This window comes from Delphinus delphis, chromosome 2 (genome assembly GCF_949987515.2).
Source record: "Delphinus delphis chromosome 2, mDelDel1.2, whole genome shotgun sequence".
NCBI lineage: Eukaryota > Metazoa > Chordata > Mammalia > Artiodactyla > Delphinidae > Delphinus > Delphinus delphis.
This window is the reverse complement of record NC_082684.1, coordinates 31,078,381-31,094,404: the sequence shown is the minus strand read 5'-3', so window position 1 is coordinate 31,094,404 and position 16,024 is coordinate 31,078,381. Positions and strand designations below refer to the sequence as shown.

The window sequence follows — 16,024 nt, the reverse complement described above, 5'->3', positions numbered from 1 at the left end:
GCTGCATAATATTCTGTTTTGTTGCTGTACCATAGTTTACTTCATTAGTTCCTCTATTAATGGACGTTTAGATGGATAACAGTGTTCCTATTACAGACAATGCTGCAATGAAGAGCCTTTTCCTGTGTAATTGAAATTCATCTTAATGTCAAACAATACAAGTACATAAATCATCATTTTAATACCCAATATGAAGCTTTCTATTTTTGGGAGAACTTTTGCACAGCATGTTATTAGATAAGATTATTGTGTGTGTGTGTATAGAATATTTCCTTTACATTATGCCAAAGATAAAAATAGATTAGAATCTGTCTGTGCACATGTATATAAATAATTTTGACAGCATCTCTGTCAGATTTTTTTAAAATGATCTTTCTACCCAGTATCCATATGTCTTTTTTTTTTTTTTTTTTTTTTTGTGGTACGTGGGCCTCTCACTGTTGTGGCCTCTCCCGTTGCGGCCTCTCCCGTTGCGGAGCACAGGCTCCGGACACTCACGCTCGGCGGCCATGGCTCACGGGCCCAGCCGCTCCGCGGCATATGGGATCTTCCCGCACCGGGGCACGAACCTGTGTCCCCTGCATCGGCAGGCGGACGCTCAACCACTGCGCCACCAGGGAAGACCCCATATGTCATTTTTTTTAAAGCAATTTAATTTTTGTTAGTAAATTTCAGTGAAGATAAATTTTCTACCTACCATTTTTTTGCCCCCAACACTGAATTTTTCCAGTCTCTTTGTCATTCTTTTTGGAGGACAATACAGTGGTAAATCTTTAGGAAGTAGTTAAGACAGTTATCATGTTTATGAAGAACAAGCCAAAGTAAATGCTATCAATGTGAATCATGAGGATTTGAAAAAATGACCAAGGTCTTCATGTCCAGTAATGGCAGAGTAGCTTGTCTCAGACCAGCCCACCCACTGAGAATAACCAGAAACACTGGACAAAGTGTTTTTTAAAAATAAATTTGGACTTCTGCTTTTGGAAGTATGGGGTAGATGTAATTTTCCCCTATTCTTCCTGCTAAGTACAGCTAAAAACCTTGTACACTGTATATAAAGCAGACATGAATCTGAAAGGTGGAACGAAGGAAGCAGATTGGCTGGGGAACTTGGGATAAGGAACGACATAGTGGTCACTCACGATAAGAACGGAAATAGAGAGGAACTTCCTCAGCTTGATTAAAAACAGCTACAAAAACCCTACAGCTTACATCATAGTTGGTGAAAGACTTAATGGGAACAAGTCAAGGATGTACACAGTCTCTATTGCTATTCAACACAGTACTAGAAGTTCTAGTCAGTACAATAAGGCAAGAAAAGGAAATAAAAGTCAGGTGGATAAAGGAAAGGAAAATATAAAATTGTCCCTATGTCAAATGACATGATAGTCTATGTACAAAACCCCAAGGAATCTACAAAAACTTTCTAGAATTGCAAGGTGTGTCCAGCAAGGTTGTATGATTCAACATCAACTCACAAAAATCAGTTGGATCTGTTTTAATGAACATGTGGAAACTGAAAATAAAATACAATACCGTTTACAATCCTTCAATAAAAAATGAAATAGCTGGGTATATACCTAACAAAACATGTTTAGGACTTGTATGCTGAAAACTACAAAACACTGATGAAAGAACTCACAGAAGACTTAAATAAAATAAAGAAACATACCATGTACTTGGATTGAAAGACTCAACCTATTAATGATGTCAATTCTCCCCTAATTGATATCAGTTTAACACGATCGATATCAAAATTCCAGCAAGATTTTTGAAATTATAGACAAAATTATTCTGAAGTTTATATTGAAAGGCAAAGGAACTAGGATAGCCAAAACAATTTTGAAAAAGAATAAAGTGGGAGTAATCATTCTACGTGATTTCAAGACATTATATTATATTGGTATAACTACAGTAATCAAGACTGTGTCTTATTGGAAGGATAGATGCATGGATCAATGGAACAGAATAGAGAAACCAGAAATAGCTCCACACAAATATATCCAACTGATTTTTTTGACAAAGGTGGAGGAAGGATAGGCTTTTCAAACAAGGGCGCCAGAACAATTACATAGACAAAATAATGAACTTGACCGAAATCGCACACATTATACAGAAATTTATTCAAATGGATCATAGTTTGAAATGTAAAACTATAAAAATTTTTGACAAAGACATAGGAGAAAATTGGGGGACCTGAAGATTGGTGAAGAGTTCTTAGATATAACACCAAAAATTATTTCTCTTCTAGAAAAGAGATAATTGAGAAACTTGGGTTCATCAAAATTAAATCATCCTGCAGCACTTTTTTCCTTGGACATTTGCTGATTTGTAAGAGGCTTGGGGCTTAAGTATAGCATAAAGCTGCAGATAAGAAGTTAGGTGACAGTTCAGAGTTTTCATTAATTTCATGGGGGCTGCAAAAATAAAAAATAGAGATCAAGGGTCACTGGAGAACTTGGGATTTGTTTTTAAAAAATCAAATTGAAATTCTAGAACTGAAAAAACAAAAACAAAAAGTTAAAATCTCAGCAGAGGGGTTAAAGCACTTTAGACACAGCAGAAAATTGATGAAGTTACCAGCAAATTTTTAACTGAAGAATGTATACAAGAAAACATGAGAAATACAGAAAGGTGCCTAAAAGGCATGTGGGCCATAGTGAAATACATATATGTAATGGAATTCCCAGGAGGAGAAGCGAAATTAAAGCAATATTTGGGGACAGAATTGATGTCTGAAGAAATACCAGTAAAGAAGTTTCCAAAACTATGAAACACACGAATTGAGACAGAATCAAGGAGCTCTGCCTACTGTAAGCAGGATAAATACAAAGAAAATCAGATGTAGGCCCATCATAGGAAAAAATGCTGAAATTAAAAGAAAAAATCTTAAAAATAGCCAGAGGAAAAAATACTTTCAAAGAGGAACAGTAAGACAGACAATTGGATTAAAATTAACCATTTCCTGAGCTATAAAGCATAATGAAAAGGTGGAAGCCACATTTCTAGAATGCTGAAAGGGAAGAGCTCTCACTAGGAATTTTACCCAGCAAAAATATTCTTTTAAAATGTAGGCAAACCTATTTACAGTGGAAAAAAAAAAGAACAGTGATTATCTGAGGCTGTTAGTTGATGCAGGGATGGACAGCAAATGGGAACCAGGAAACTTGGCGTGATAGAAATGTTCTGTGTTTTGATTGGGTTGGAGGTTTATTAGAAATCATTAAACTGCGTATGCCTCAAATGGATGCAGTGTTTACTGTTCGGAAATTATATACCAGTAGTTGACTTTAAAATGGAGTCAGATTTCTGTTTCCAGCCAAGATTAAAAGAGAGGGACTAGTTTACTTTCCCATGTGAAACAACTTTTAAAAGCTAGGCAAAACAACAAAACATTGGTTTTTATGACGTTGGAAGTCAGGCAACAAAGGACAGTGGTCTCTGGGAAGTGGGAACCAAATGAACAGTAACATTGCACCAGATTTCTGCCTGAAGAGAGTTTCCAGGCTGCGGAGCTGGGAGGGGCACCCACTTGAAGCCCAGGGGTCTTCCTGAGTAGAGATTGAGATGTGAGTCCAGAGAGAGAAAAGATTTGCAGAGCTGGGTACTGGTAAGTGCATGTATTTGAGGAAACTCTTTGCGGCCAGGGTAAGAACCACTCTCAGATTGAAGGGGGCAAATCCTCAGACCTCTGGCTGGCTGAGAATCGTTCCTGCTCCCACCAGGCAATCTGGAAAACCTCATACACAGTTCACATAGCATTGGGTAAAGTCTCAAAATGACTTTGCCTCAATAATGGGGCAAAATTAACCTCAAATTAAATGCTGCTCTATTAAGACCTGTCAGAGTTTGAAAGGAAGAACTGAAAGGATCAAACTATTTCCAGTTAACTGTGTCCCAGAACAAAGCTCGGGCATCTCTCAAGGGTTCATGACCCACATTTTGAGAACTGCTGGACAATGAAATACCTCATAGTGACTGTTTTAAATCTCTGGATTAAATCAGACAATTTAAAAGATTTTGTAAGAAGGGAAGAACTGGGTTGTTCTCATGGTCTGTGCTGCCCCCAGTGGCCTTCCTCTGGCTGTGACATCAGGAAAGAAGAGGTGAAAATACGGAACTTAAGAGGTCTCTGAGAACTTGGTTATTCAAACCTGTTTCTACTGGTAGACAGCTCTGACTTTATCATCCATCTTTCCAGGAACTCAGGGCTGCGTAAGTCAGATTTTGCAGTACCTGTTTCTTTGATTCTTTGTTCAAGTGCCTATTTTATGAGATGAAGAGCAATTTTTGTACTGTTGGTTCCCAGCTGTGGGAGCCCAACATCACTTTTGGTGGGTGTTGAAAGACACTTTCTTTATTGAGATTCAAGGCTTTTATCTCAAACAGAACCTTGGTCCTGTTGGATTGACCATCATCACTTTTTACAGTGCAAACATTTGTTGAGTGTCCAAACACTTCCATCAGTGCTCCATATGAACAATAGATATGCAAGGATGGAACTGTACAGCATGACTTCACAGTCATCCAAAAGCAAAATCCTAAACTGTGGATAAACCGAACCTGTTTCCAAGATGGCTTCTGGCGTCATCATAACTCTATTTTGAGCATTACAGGAAGGTATTACATATTCATATACATAAACCCATACAGATGTGTTTGTCTCAAAAAATATATAGTGTTTTATATACCCTCAGAGCAATTCAAAATCCCCAAACCGTATCTCTAAACTCCATTTCCATTTGCTCTTTCTCTTGAAATATTCCTCATTATTACTTACATAACTCCTCCTTAACAACTTCTCATATTCTGGGCAGGGAACAAGGTTGCTAACTGAAGATTCTAGGAGCCTGAGTTCACAGAATACCCACCTACCTCGACTTTACTGCAGCAGAAACAAGGATACAGTCATAGTGTCACCTCCGAGGACAGAGCACTGACATTTGGCACTGTTCAGAGGAAATTTGACATTCCAATAAATTTCCTCATCCTCTTAAAGGAGTCTTCCTTTCACAACCAGCAAATACCAGTCTGTTCTCCTGTCTGCAGGTGGAGCTCACTAGAGTGTGAGAAACCCGTCAAAAGAAGGCAGTACTCTGTCTCATTGTCCTTGCATTCTGCTTCCACAGTGGTTTGGGGGAAGTTCCGTTACTTATCTTCTCTCCGAACTCTTTTCTCATATATGTAAATGAATCCTCTTGAATATTGCCCAGTGAAATCTTAGGCCTTTATCTAAGAAGTTTAAAAAGCCACCCACAAATCCAATATCACAGCGATGCTTTCCACTGAACAGGGTGACTTTTGTTTTGCATTGTTGCATGAGAAGGCTGATCTGGGAGGCACAGAGCCAAAGAGCAAATAACTCCCAGCTCCAGATTGCTCCTTTTCTTTGACAGTTCTCCCTGCAGGGGGAGAGTAAGAATCTGGCTTCATTAAGGACTTCTTTTGTAACAGACATAGAGCCTACCACTACTTTTTTATTTGTTGAGACCTAATAGGATACTCAGCTGAATTCTAAAGCCAAGATGAAATCGCTACCTGTGGGAGTTCCCCTCTAAGTATTAGTAACATTCAGACCTTTGAAGGAGGCCAGCTGCCAGTGGTATGTGGTAGGTTTTACTTTCTTTTTCTTTACTGCATGTGGCATTCAAAAAAAAGTGAACTAAATCCTAAATGTGTTTCTGTTAATAATTAAAATGAAGCAGCGATAATGCAAGGTTGGATGCTATTTTAAAAAGAGTCCGACATTGGTATATCCAGTCATTTGCAAGTTTCACATTTGGAACTTTGCCTCCACTTGTGGAAGTAGGCCGAGTAAAATCAGTTCTGCACAATTCTAGAAGTCCTAAGGAGCTCTCATGCCTATGGGTCATGTAAAAGCTACCGAACCTTCCTTGTCAACTAGTTAGCGTGCAGTGGAGAGGGGGGAAAGCAAGCAGGAGTTCCGTCATGACATTTTCTAGTTATCACCATTCTGAACCATTGGGTTTAGAAAGTTGAAAAAGAGTTGCTTAGGTTCATGGTCTTGTGTAAAACAACAGGAGCTGGATATGTTTCAGAATTAAGAAAGGTCCACGGACTTCCCTGGTGGCGCAGTGGTTGAGAGTCCGCCTGCCGAGGCAGGGGACGCAGGTTCGTGCCCCAGTCCGGGAAGATCCCACATGCCGCGGAGCGGCTGGGCCTGTGAGCCATGGCCGCTGAGCCTGCGCGTCCAGAGCCTCTGCTCCACAACGGGAGAGGCCGCAACAGTGAGAGGCCCGTGTACCGCAAAAAAAAAAAAAAAAAAAAAAAGAAAGGTCCAGCTTTAGAAGGATCATAAAATGCACGCGGCATGGAGTAATAGTTCCCAGGATCTGGAGCGGCACCCCACAATCGAACACGTTAATATTTCCAAAACATATGAATATTCACAGAAAGAGGAATAAATTGAAAAGTATTACTGTCGGCTCATATCAAGTTTTACTGCCAAATGTATTTGCTTAAATTTGGTTTTCAACTGTGGAATTGCTAATAAGGGGCTATGGACATACGTTGCAGTGACAGAAATAGAGCACGACAAGCCTGGTTGAGTCCTGGTAATATTTAATAGAACCGAGTCACACAGCTGATAATTTATGATCTCCTCCTACTGGACCAGTTACTTGCTTTTCCCTTTTCTGACCTTCTCTTTGCATATCTGTCAAACAGGGGTAATATTTGCTTTGTAGGCTTTTATGAGGATAAGATAATGTAAGTTAAACACTAAACAGTGATTGGCAGACAGTGGCTGTTCAATAAATGTTAGCTATTAAAATTTTGCCTCTTCTCTTCCCCCTTCCCTTTTATGAGATAAAAATTTACTGATACAGTGGTTGCAGTGCCACTCTGGAAACAGGCTTAAGTGATGTGGACTGCCCTGATTTTACTGGAGAATTAAAAGTCTAAATTTTAAGATTGAAAACTCATTTAGTGTTAAATGACTAATACAACTTTAAAATTTGTTTATAGAATGACTAAACTTTTCAGTGATGAATGAGTGTTTCTATTAATGTTGTATCATATTTAAATTTCTTGAATGCTCTGTTTTAGCTGTATTTGAGGAAGGAATATTTACCACTAGCTGATTTGCCATTATGAGGCCCCTTTTAAAGTTTCTATCCAGGTACTCGTCTTCTAGAAAAATAGTTGAAAAGCATAGTGTCTGATGCTAGTGCTGTCACAAAGATATAACCAAGGTTTATAATTTAATATATTGGAAAAGTGGCATTAGGAGATAAGTCTCTTCCAATTTTATACCCCCAAATTTTATAAGAACTTTAATGGGCTTTTAGTGCAATACAGTTTAAAGTAACTTTTGTAAACACAAATAGACCCACAGACATAGAAAAGAAACTTATGGTTACCAAAGGGAGAAGCAAGGGAGTGATAAATTAGGAGTGTGAGATTAAAATATACACACAACTATATATAAAATAGATAACCAACAAGGACCTACTGTATAGCACAGTGAACTACACTCAGTATTTTGTAATAACCTGTAAGGGAAAGGAATCTGAAAAAGATTGCGTGTGTGTGTGTGTGTGTATGTGTGTGTGTAACTGAATCACTTTGCTATTCACTGAAACTAACACAACGCTGTAAATCAACTGTACTTCAATTAAAAAATAAAGTATCTTTTGTAAAGTAGACCTTTACTTTTAAATTCTTAAGGCCTCCCTTTTTAAAAGGGGAAGAACGAAAGCAGAAGGATTTCAAGAGAAGAAAGAGGTTAGCTTACTTGATGGGCATATGGCCTACAAGACTTATTAGCATTTAAGCGGACAGAGTGGGTCTGCCTATATTTATATGCATTGTATCACCTGCCTTCACAGCTGAACTATCAGCAGAAAGTAGGCATCATGTACTGCAAAGCTGGACAGAGCACGGAAGAAGAGATGTACAACAATGAATCAGCCGGCCCAGCCTTTGAGGAATTCCTCCAGCTATTGGGAGAGCGCGTTCGACTCAAAGGATTTGAGAAGTATCGTGCGCAGCTTGACACCAAAAGTAAGAAATACTTATACCCTCCTACCAGGCATATTGTCCTCCTGCTGTGTTGACGTTCACCTGATAAGTTGCCTGTAAAACAACATGGCCACTTACTGTAGAAAACTGCTGGTGATGGGGGAGAGGAAGAAGCCAGGGAGGGAAGATGTGGCTCTAAAACAATTGAAGACCATAGTCAAAGTAGCTGGGATTGGACTTTTAAAAAAATGGTGTTATCAGAAATGGGGAAGGTAGAAAGCAGTGGATGGAGATCATGCAGAATTGCCCCTGGATAGTGTTGCACAAATTTCACTATATTTAGCTGAAAAACTCCTGCAACTTAAAACCATCTGGTTGCAAGCCCTAGAATTTTTGACTTTCACTAACTCATTTCATAATCCTTGTGCATATCTGTGTAGTCAGTCATTGTATGGTTTTTTTAATCATTTTTATATTTTAATATCTAGAGGTATTTTTGTTTATTTCCTGTTATTATTGTCCATAGTCTAACTTAATCTCTAAGCAAATAGGCTTAGCTTTGATATTAGTTTGGCTCGTAAAATGTGTTGATTCAAAGCACAATAGTGCAGCAGTCTGCTTAGCTACAGCTCATGAACACAGAGGTTTGTCCCTTCCCATTCCCAGGTGGTTAATAAAAGAGTTATGTTCTCAAGTATCTAGAGTATGTTGACTTCTGCTATGCGTCTGAGTGAAGGCAGTTTTAAATTTTATCTCAAAATCCATCCATAGACACCTGTGACCTGTTTTTCTTTGAGAGGGTCTTTGGATTAGCACATCTGTATTGCAGTCTATAGTAATCGCTCTGATTTTCTGTACAGGAAATTAAATAAGGAGTTGAGTCATGAAAACAGAAAAGCATTCATAAACTCTACTGCAGGGAAGAATTTCCTGTTGCCATGGTTTTGCTGTTGCCAACTTGGAAACGACATGCAGGAGAACCTATGAAAAACCATAAATAGCCTAGACTCTTAAATATTATTTGAACGTTCCATACTCTGCTTGCAGCTGCATAATGTGTTAAATCTCAATATGCCCTTAAAGTCTTTTTATCAAGATATTTTGACATTTCCTTTGTAATTCCTTCACGTTGTCCCGATTTGTTATGTTACGGAAATTATCACCACAAAGAGCTATTAAAAGGGTCTGGGAAGAAAATGTAATTAGCGCCTTGATTCTGTCAATGAATGGCCAGATTGGGAGTTGGTAAGATTATTTATTATGTGTGTATTTACACGGTCCCAGCCATCTCTTGATGATGAAGGGCAATGTGAGAAATGCATAGCAAGGGCAGACTTAAGCAGTGTGGCCCTGAGTAAGGCAGTGGAATAAGCAAAGTAAGCACTTTGCACATTTTGCCCCAACATGCCAGGAACTGCAAAGGCCTGGATCAGCACACTGCCTCTAATGGCACATTTTTCAGTTATGTAATACGTCCATCTGGGACGGGTTCCTTTTCACTGAACTACTCTCCTTTAAGGCTCCGTGTAACCTTCTGAGGCATAGCTCCTGAGAAGGAGGGTTCAGTTTCCTTTTCTATCCTTTCAGAGGGTCAAGTTTCCTAAAGGGAATGAAAAGTAGGAAAGTGTTTCCATTCTAAAGCCTGAAGAAGACAGTATGCATGTTTATCTCTCTTACTCCAAGCTAGAAGAGACCATTAGCCTCATCACTTAAATGGGTATTAAACAATAACAGACCACAGAAATAGGGATCAACCAGCCTCTGCACTCTCCCCAGCAGCGTCCTACTGGCCAGGACACACCCAGAGGTGAGACTTGGTTCTGTGTACTGTGAGATAAGCTCACCACATCTTACCTAACTTTATGCTGTGTTAAGAAACGCTTTCAATAAGATCTTTTTTTTTTTTTTTTTTTTTTTTTTTTTTGCGGTACGCGGGCCTCTCACTGCTGTGGCTTCTCCTGTTGCGGAGCACAGGCTCCGGACGCATAGGCTCAGCGGCCATGGCTCTCGGGCCCAGCCGCTCCGCAGCTCGTGGGATCCTCCCGGACCGGGGCACGAACCCGTGTCCCCTGCATCGGCAGGCGGACTGTCAACCACTGTGCCACCAGGGAAGCCCTCAGTGTGATCTTTAAAAAGAGAAAATGCTTTCCAGAACATGTGTTCCTGAAGGATCACTCCGTCTCCCTATGACAGTGTAGTTGTCACTTGGATCTGTAGTCTTCATCAAATTAAAATATTATTTGCCAAATTCATTTTTTAATTTTTCTGCACCTCCACCTTCTGAATCTCTAATTACTCATATATTAGGTCACTTACTAGTTGTGATTCGATTTTTAAACTTTTTTTCCCCTCTGTGCTTGTGTTTGGATAATTCCAATGAATGCATTTAAGGCACTGTATTTTTCTTTTCTTCCATAGTGTCTTAATCTGCTATTATCCAATCTAGTGAAATTTTCATTTCAGATATTTTGATTTTCAGGTCCAGAAGTTGCATTTGGGTTTTCTTTTCTTTTTTTGGCGGGGGGGAGTTCTCTTTTCTTATATTTTCCATATTATTCTCATTAGGTTCATGTCCTCCTTTAAAGCCTTGAGCGTATTTATAATAGCTGTTTGAAAGTCTTTATGTGCTAATTCCGTCATCCCTGTCATCTGGGGTCTCCCTTTAACAGATTTTCTCCTGTTTTTGAGTTACGTTTTACTGCTTCATCTGTCTGGTTATTTTTGATTGGATAGTGGACATTGTGAATGTTTCTTCATTGAGGACCTGGATTTTGTTGTCTTCTTTAAAGAGTGTCGTTTTATTTTGGTGGGCAATTAATTTAATTATAGAACAGCTTGATCTTTATGAATCTTGTTCTTAGGCTCTTTAAAAGCATACCTAGAGTAGCCTTTACTCTCTGGCTAATTTAGCCCTCCTGCTAAGGCACCTGAATACCAGCATATTCAGTGAGATATCTCTGCTGTGGTCAGTCAGAAGTTGAATGACTTCTACCCCTGTGTGAACTTTGAGAATGGTTTGGCTGACAAATCTCTGGTAGTTGTTCTTTCCCCAATAGTTTTTCTTTTCTTTTCTTTTTTCTTTTTTAACTGAGATATGATTGACATATAACACTGTATTAGTTTTGGGTGTACAACATAATGATTCAGTATTTGTATATATCCCGAAATGACCACCAAAATAAGTCTAGTTAACATCTGTCACCATACCTAGTTACACAATTTTATTTTCTTACGATGAGAACCTTTAAGATCTACTCTCTCAGCAACTTTCATTTACGAAATACAGTGTTATTAACTGTAGTCACCATGATGTACCTTACCTGAATGTTTTTTCTTTCCCTGGCTTTTGGAACCTCACTCTATGCTTGTGCAGCTTAATATTCAAGACTCAAGGGAACCCCTGTGTTGGTTTCCGAGCCTCTTTCACCGTGTGGTTTCCTCTTCTTTGGTATTCTGCCCAGCAAGTATCAGCCGCCTCAACCTTCCAGACCTCCAGCATGTTCTGGCTCCCCTCTTCAGATCCCTGCTCTGTGCCGTTGTTTGGAAAGTACTTCCAAGTAGAAAGCTGGGTGGGGATCACAGGGCTCACCTTCTTCGATACTTTTTTCTCAGGGAACACTATCCAATGCTGCCTATTGTAAAATGTCTGAAAAAAGGTTGTTTCAGGTATTTTGTCTGTTTTTCTATTTATTTACAATGGGAGAGCAGGTCCTCTACCAAGTGCTGTTATGGCCAGAAGTAGAAGTCTTAGACACTTGTTACGTGTCATCTCATTTAATCCCCACAAACTCTGCTAGATGCCAGTTATCCCCATTTTACAGAATTGGCTTCTTTAGATCAACTAACATGCCCAAGGTTAGGCAGCCAGTAAGCATCAAGGAGGGAGAACAGGTCCTAGTGTTATGGTTAATGACGTGTTTAGAAAAAGCGTAAATGTAGAATTAGGTACAGTGAAGCCCGCAGAGCTCTGCCTTGTGGCTGTATCTTCCCCTCTCTCGAGCCCTTGAGCTAAAAATACTCAAGCCGTCTCATGAGACAGCTCCACTTGTCATGTATTATAATTATATTCAGATTTTAGTACTTTGGTAAAGGAGGAAGAGGCTCAGGAAAGGAAGGATTGATGGAACTGTCAAACCATTTCTTCTTTTTCCCAGTGTTCCATACAAAGTCCAGTTTCCATCTCAGAAATAAGGACTCCTAGCAAACAAGCTACAGGTGTGTCGGGGATTGGACCAGTTCCGCAATGAAGAAACTTTCAGGAGTAAATTTTTTTCTCCTTTTTTTGTTTCATTATTTGGATGGCATAACCTCTAGATAATTACCATCCCCTCACACTACAGTAAATACGAAAATAAGCTTCCCACCAAGCAGTTTATTATTTGAAAGCTGGAGACCACCCTCATTTTAAGCTGTGTGTATGGATTATTATTGGGGAAATTATTTCCCGAATGAAGCATGTTTGTCAAGTCAGCACGTAAGAGACTTAGAAACCCTTTGAAAAGCATTCCTTCAAAGCTCTGCCTTCTTTGATTTGCCACAATATTAGTGAATGCTTGTTGCTTCCCCCATTTTTCAGCAGTATTATAAAGATTGTTGAGGGCTTCCCTGGTGGCGCAGTGGTTGAGAGTCTGCCTGCCGATGCAGGGGACACGGGTTCGTGCCCCGGTCTGGGAAGATCCCACATGCCGCAGAGTGGCTGGGCCCGTGAGCCATGGCCGCTGAGCCTGCGCGTCTGGAGCCTGTGCTCCGCAACGGGAGAGGCCACAACAGTAAGAGGCCCGCATATCGCAAAAAAAAAAAAAAAAAAAAAATCGTTGAGATTCACGGTCTTAGAGGAGATGAAAGACTTTTCATAAAGAAAATAAATCCTTTATTTGGAATATTTAACCTTTGATAAAGAAGGGAGTAAAACTAGCATTATTTAAATGTTTCACACATGCAAAGGACTGTTTGGAGTTCTAGAGACTGATGAATGAAGAAAAGTTTTCTTTTTTCATCTCCTAAACTTTAAACTGTGTTATAGTGTAAGGTTTTTCCTTTGAGTGTTACTGAGATGCAGTTGGCAAAGAAATTAAAATATGTAAAAGGCCCTATTTAAGGCAGCTACACTTTTTATCTCAACTGCACAAAATTCTAAGTTCTGATCAACACATTTCTTGAGCATCTTTATGGGCTAATACTTTCATATGCATTGTTTCAATCCTCAGAACAGTGAGAAGACTATCGAGGGGCGAGGGGTGGAGAAGTGAAGTGACTTGTTTGTGGTCATTTAGTAAATGATGCTGGAGGTATTGGAATTCAGGTCTTCTTACTTCCAGGTGGGAATCCAGGTAATTGCAGGTATCTTGCAAAGTGCTCAGTAGGTAGAAAATAGTAGTGACTGATTCCTAAGTACCTGTCCCACATCATCGCTTATCCTTTTCTCACCATATGTTAGTGATTTTAAGAAGCCTTCAGTCCTGGGCACATACACATGCATACTTGCACGTTCCCTGAACTGACACAGTATGAATTCTCCTGTCATGGCAAAGGGTGGTATTACAAACTCTCCTTGATCCCTTCCTCAGTGAAGTAAAGTAACCTACCTCCTGACCATGGTTAAAGGTACACTGAAAAAACATGAGTAAATATGGTAGATGCCAGAGAAGGTGGGATTCTCAACTTCCCCAAATACTTTGTTACTGCGTGTGTGAAATAGTACTACAAGGAGGCGTGAACAGTACTACAAGAGGTGTGCCATCCAGTGTTCCAGATGTTAATACTTGTCCCCGGCTGTGCTTCTGAGCATTGACCTCTGCATCCCCAGACCTGGAGGCAAGCTTTCATAGAAGGGAGATCTGGGGTCTTAAATGGATGGCCCTCAGCAGCCAGCTGACTATTGTAGGATTTCAAGCTATGGATAATAATCAGATCCGCAACCTGTCTGCGATTTTGTTCTGCCTTTGATGTGTTCTGTAGTGGTGAGGACGTTCATAAGCTGAGCTTAAGCTTTCTTCATTCTGTTGACTTTATTAGTCTACGTGCAATTAGGTCATGAAATTGCTTTTCTCTTTGTATTCATAAATATTTAAAACTAGGAACTTCCCCAAAATCAAATTGCTTAGGCTTGATCCTTTATCTAGCTTTTCTGAAGTTGAACGTATCTGTTAGTGACCAGGAAGTGGTTACATAAAAATCGAATTACTTTTTCCTGATTCAGATTCCTACACATCCACCTTTATCATCCAAGTTTTATTCCCCTTAAAGCAAAAGAGTTGAGCCAAGAGAAGTCAAGGATGAATATGACATCGACCGGATCTGAAACTGCTTCTACAAACTTATTAACCTCTTCATACCATCTTCAAATAGGAGTGCCTAATGTAGGGTATTATCACTTATCGACACCTTTTCAAAGCAGCTGACAAGAATATTCTCATCATTCCTCAATTATTCAGTGTCTTCTTATCATCTAGTTTGAATATTAGAAATTTTATTTTCTATGACTTAGCATAGAGGGCTGACCTTATTAGTGGATATACACCATTTGCTGGTAGTATAATTTGGAGGCAAATCACATGATTATCAAGATGACCTATAAGATGCCCAAATTTATTTTTTGACTTTTAAAGCTCCATACAAATAGGAAGGAGCATTATCTTCTTTTTATCCCTCTTCTATAAACATATTTTTCCCCTTAGAAATCACTCAGTATATACTCTTTTCAACCAGAGAAAAAAAGATTTTTGTCATTTTCCCAATGGTCATCTTCCTGATTTTCATTCTGTTAAGTGTTTCATGGTCTCAAGGTCACTAAAATAATAATAATAACAACATTAAATGCCTTATTCTTCAGAGAATATAACAAACATTCAGTTTCCATTCTCTCTGGTAAAGTTTAGCAATTCTATTATGTACAGTAATTTCAGGATTTTGGAATTCTTTTCTTCTCAGAAAAGAAAATTTCATTGTTTTGGCCCTAGTTTCATGTCTGAAACTTTTGAAACTGTTTCCAGACTGTTTAAAATGATCAGCAAAGCTGAGGTTTTCAGAGGTCCCTAGAAGAAGACTGGTCATGCAGCATCCATTGTATGAAATGAGGCAAGCGTCAGAAAGAGAGAAAGGACAAGAAATAGAAAACAAATTATCTTCAGGGTTGTCTTCATTTTTCTTTCCTGGTAGTAATGCCTTTAGAATTAGAAAGACATATAAAGCAAAATGTAGTAAATGAACACTGGATGGTAATTTGTTTTCTAGTTCATTAACTTTGCTTTAAATTGACTTGAAACACACGAAAGTACTCATCACAGCTGACACATTGACTTGAAAGTTGTAAAATGTGCGAATCAGTTCTAGAGGTATTTATAGCAAGGGTCCTTAACAATAGAAACCTTCTTCATACTCAAGATCTGTCTTAAGTAGGTCAATGATTTATTGCAGTTGTATTTTTTTGTGGTAATCGTCATTAACATTTAGAAGATATTTTTCTTGGGGCTTTACGTGTTGGTACGTATCTTTGCAGTTTTTCAAAAGTAGTCTTTGCTTTATTCTACATTTATCTTGTTTTTAAAACCCTTTGTGTTTTATGCCCTCTTCAAAATTAAGATCCAGGGTTGAAACTCAGGGCTCTAGAACATCTTAACAGGTCTCTGCAAACCTCCCTTATGGTCTATTCTTGGAGCAGCGCCTAAGGGCAGTGCAGCCTACTGCATTAGAGTCCCCTGGGGGTGTTTATTAAAATAGATTCTTCTGCCCAGCCCCACACCTACGGAGCAGTATTTCTGGGAGTGGAGGATGGGAAGCTGCCTTTTAAGCGGCTTCCCAGCGGATTCCATGCACACTCCAGTTTGAGAACTACTGCCTTTCGGTACATGCCAGAGGCTGTCTTGCAGCGTCATTCTCTAAAATGCGGTAAAGTGTTTGCTCCTTAGCAATATGGTTGGTGGAGGATTGAGTTTACCCAAAATGAATGCATTTCTGTTCATTTTGCTGCCTGTAAGTCCAGGTCCTAATCTAAAGATTCCCCTTCAATTGGACAGTTAATAATTCTCTTTGGTTTCCAGGT

The 16,024-nt window shown here is 39.2% G+C and overlaps 1 protein-coding gene across 19 annotated transcripts in view; it reads left to right on the top strand.

Annotated features, from left to right (window-relative positions):
* SIPA1L1 (signal induced proliferation associated 1 like 1) overlaps nt 1-16,024 on the top strand; it is a 500,730-nt gene that overhangs the window by 387,464 nt on the left and 97,242 nt on the right. For all 19 annotated transcript variants that reach the window (XM_069540429.1, XM_069540435.1, XM_069540434.1 and 16 more), the window contains one exon: nt 7,851-8,025. In XM_069540429.1, the coding sequence (XP_069396530.1) occupies nt 7,851-8,025 (175 nt within the window). The remainder of the gene's footprint in view (nt 1-7,850; nt 8,026-16,024) is intronic.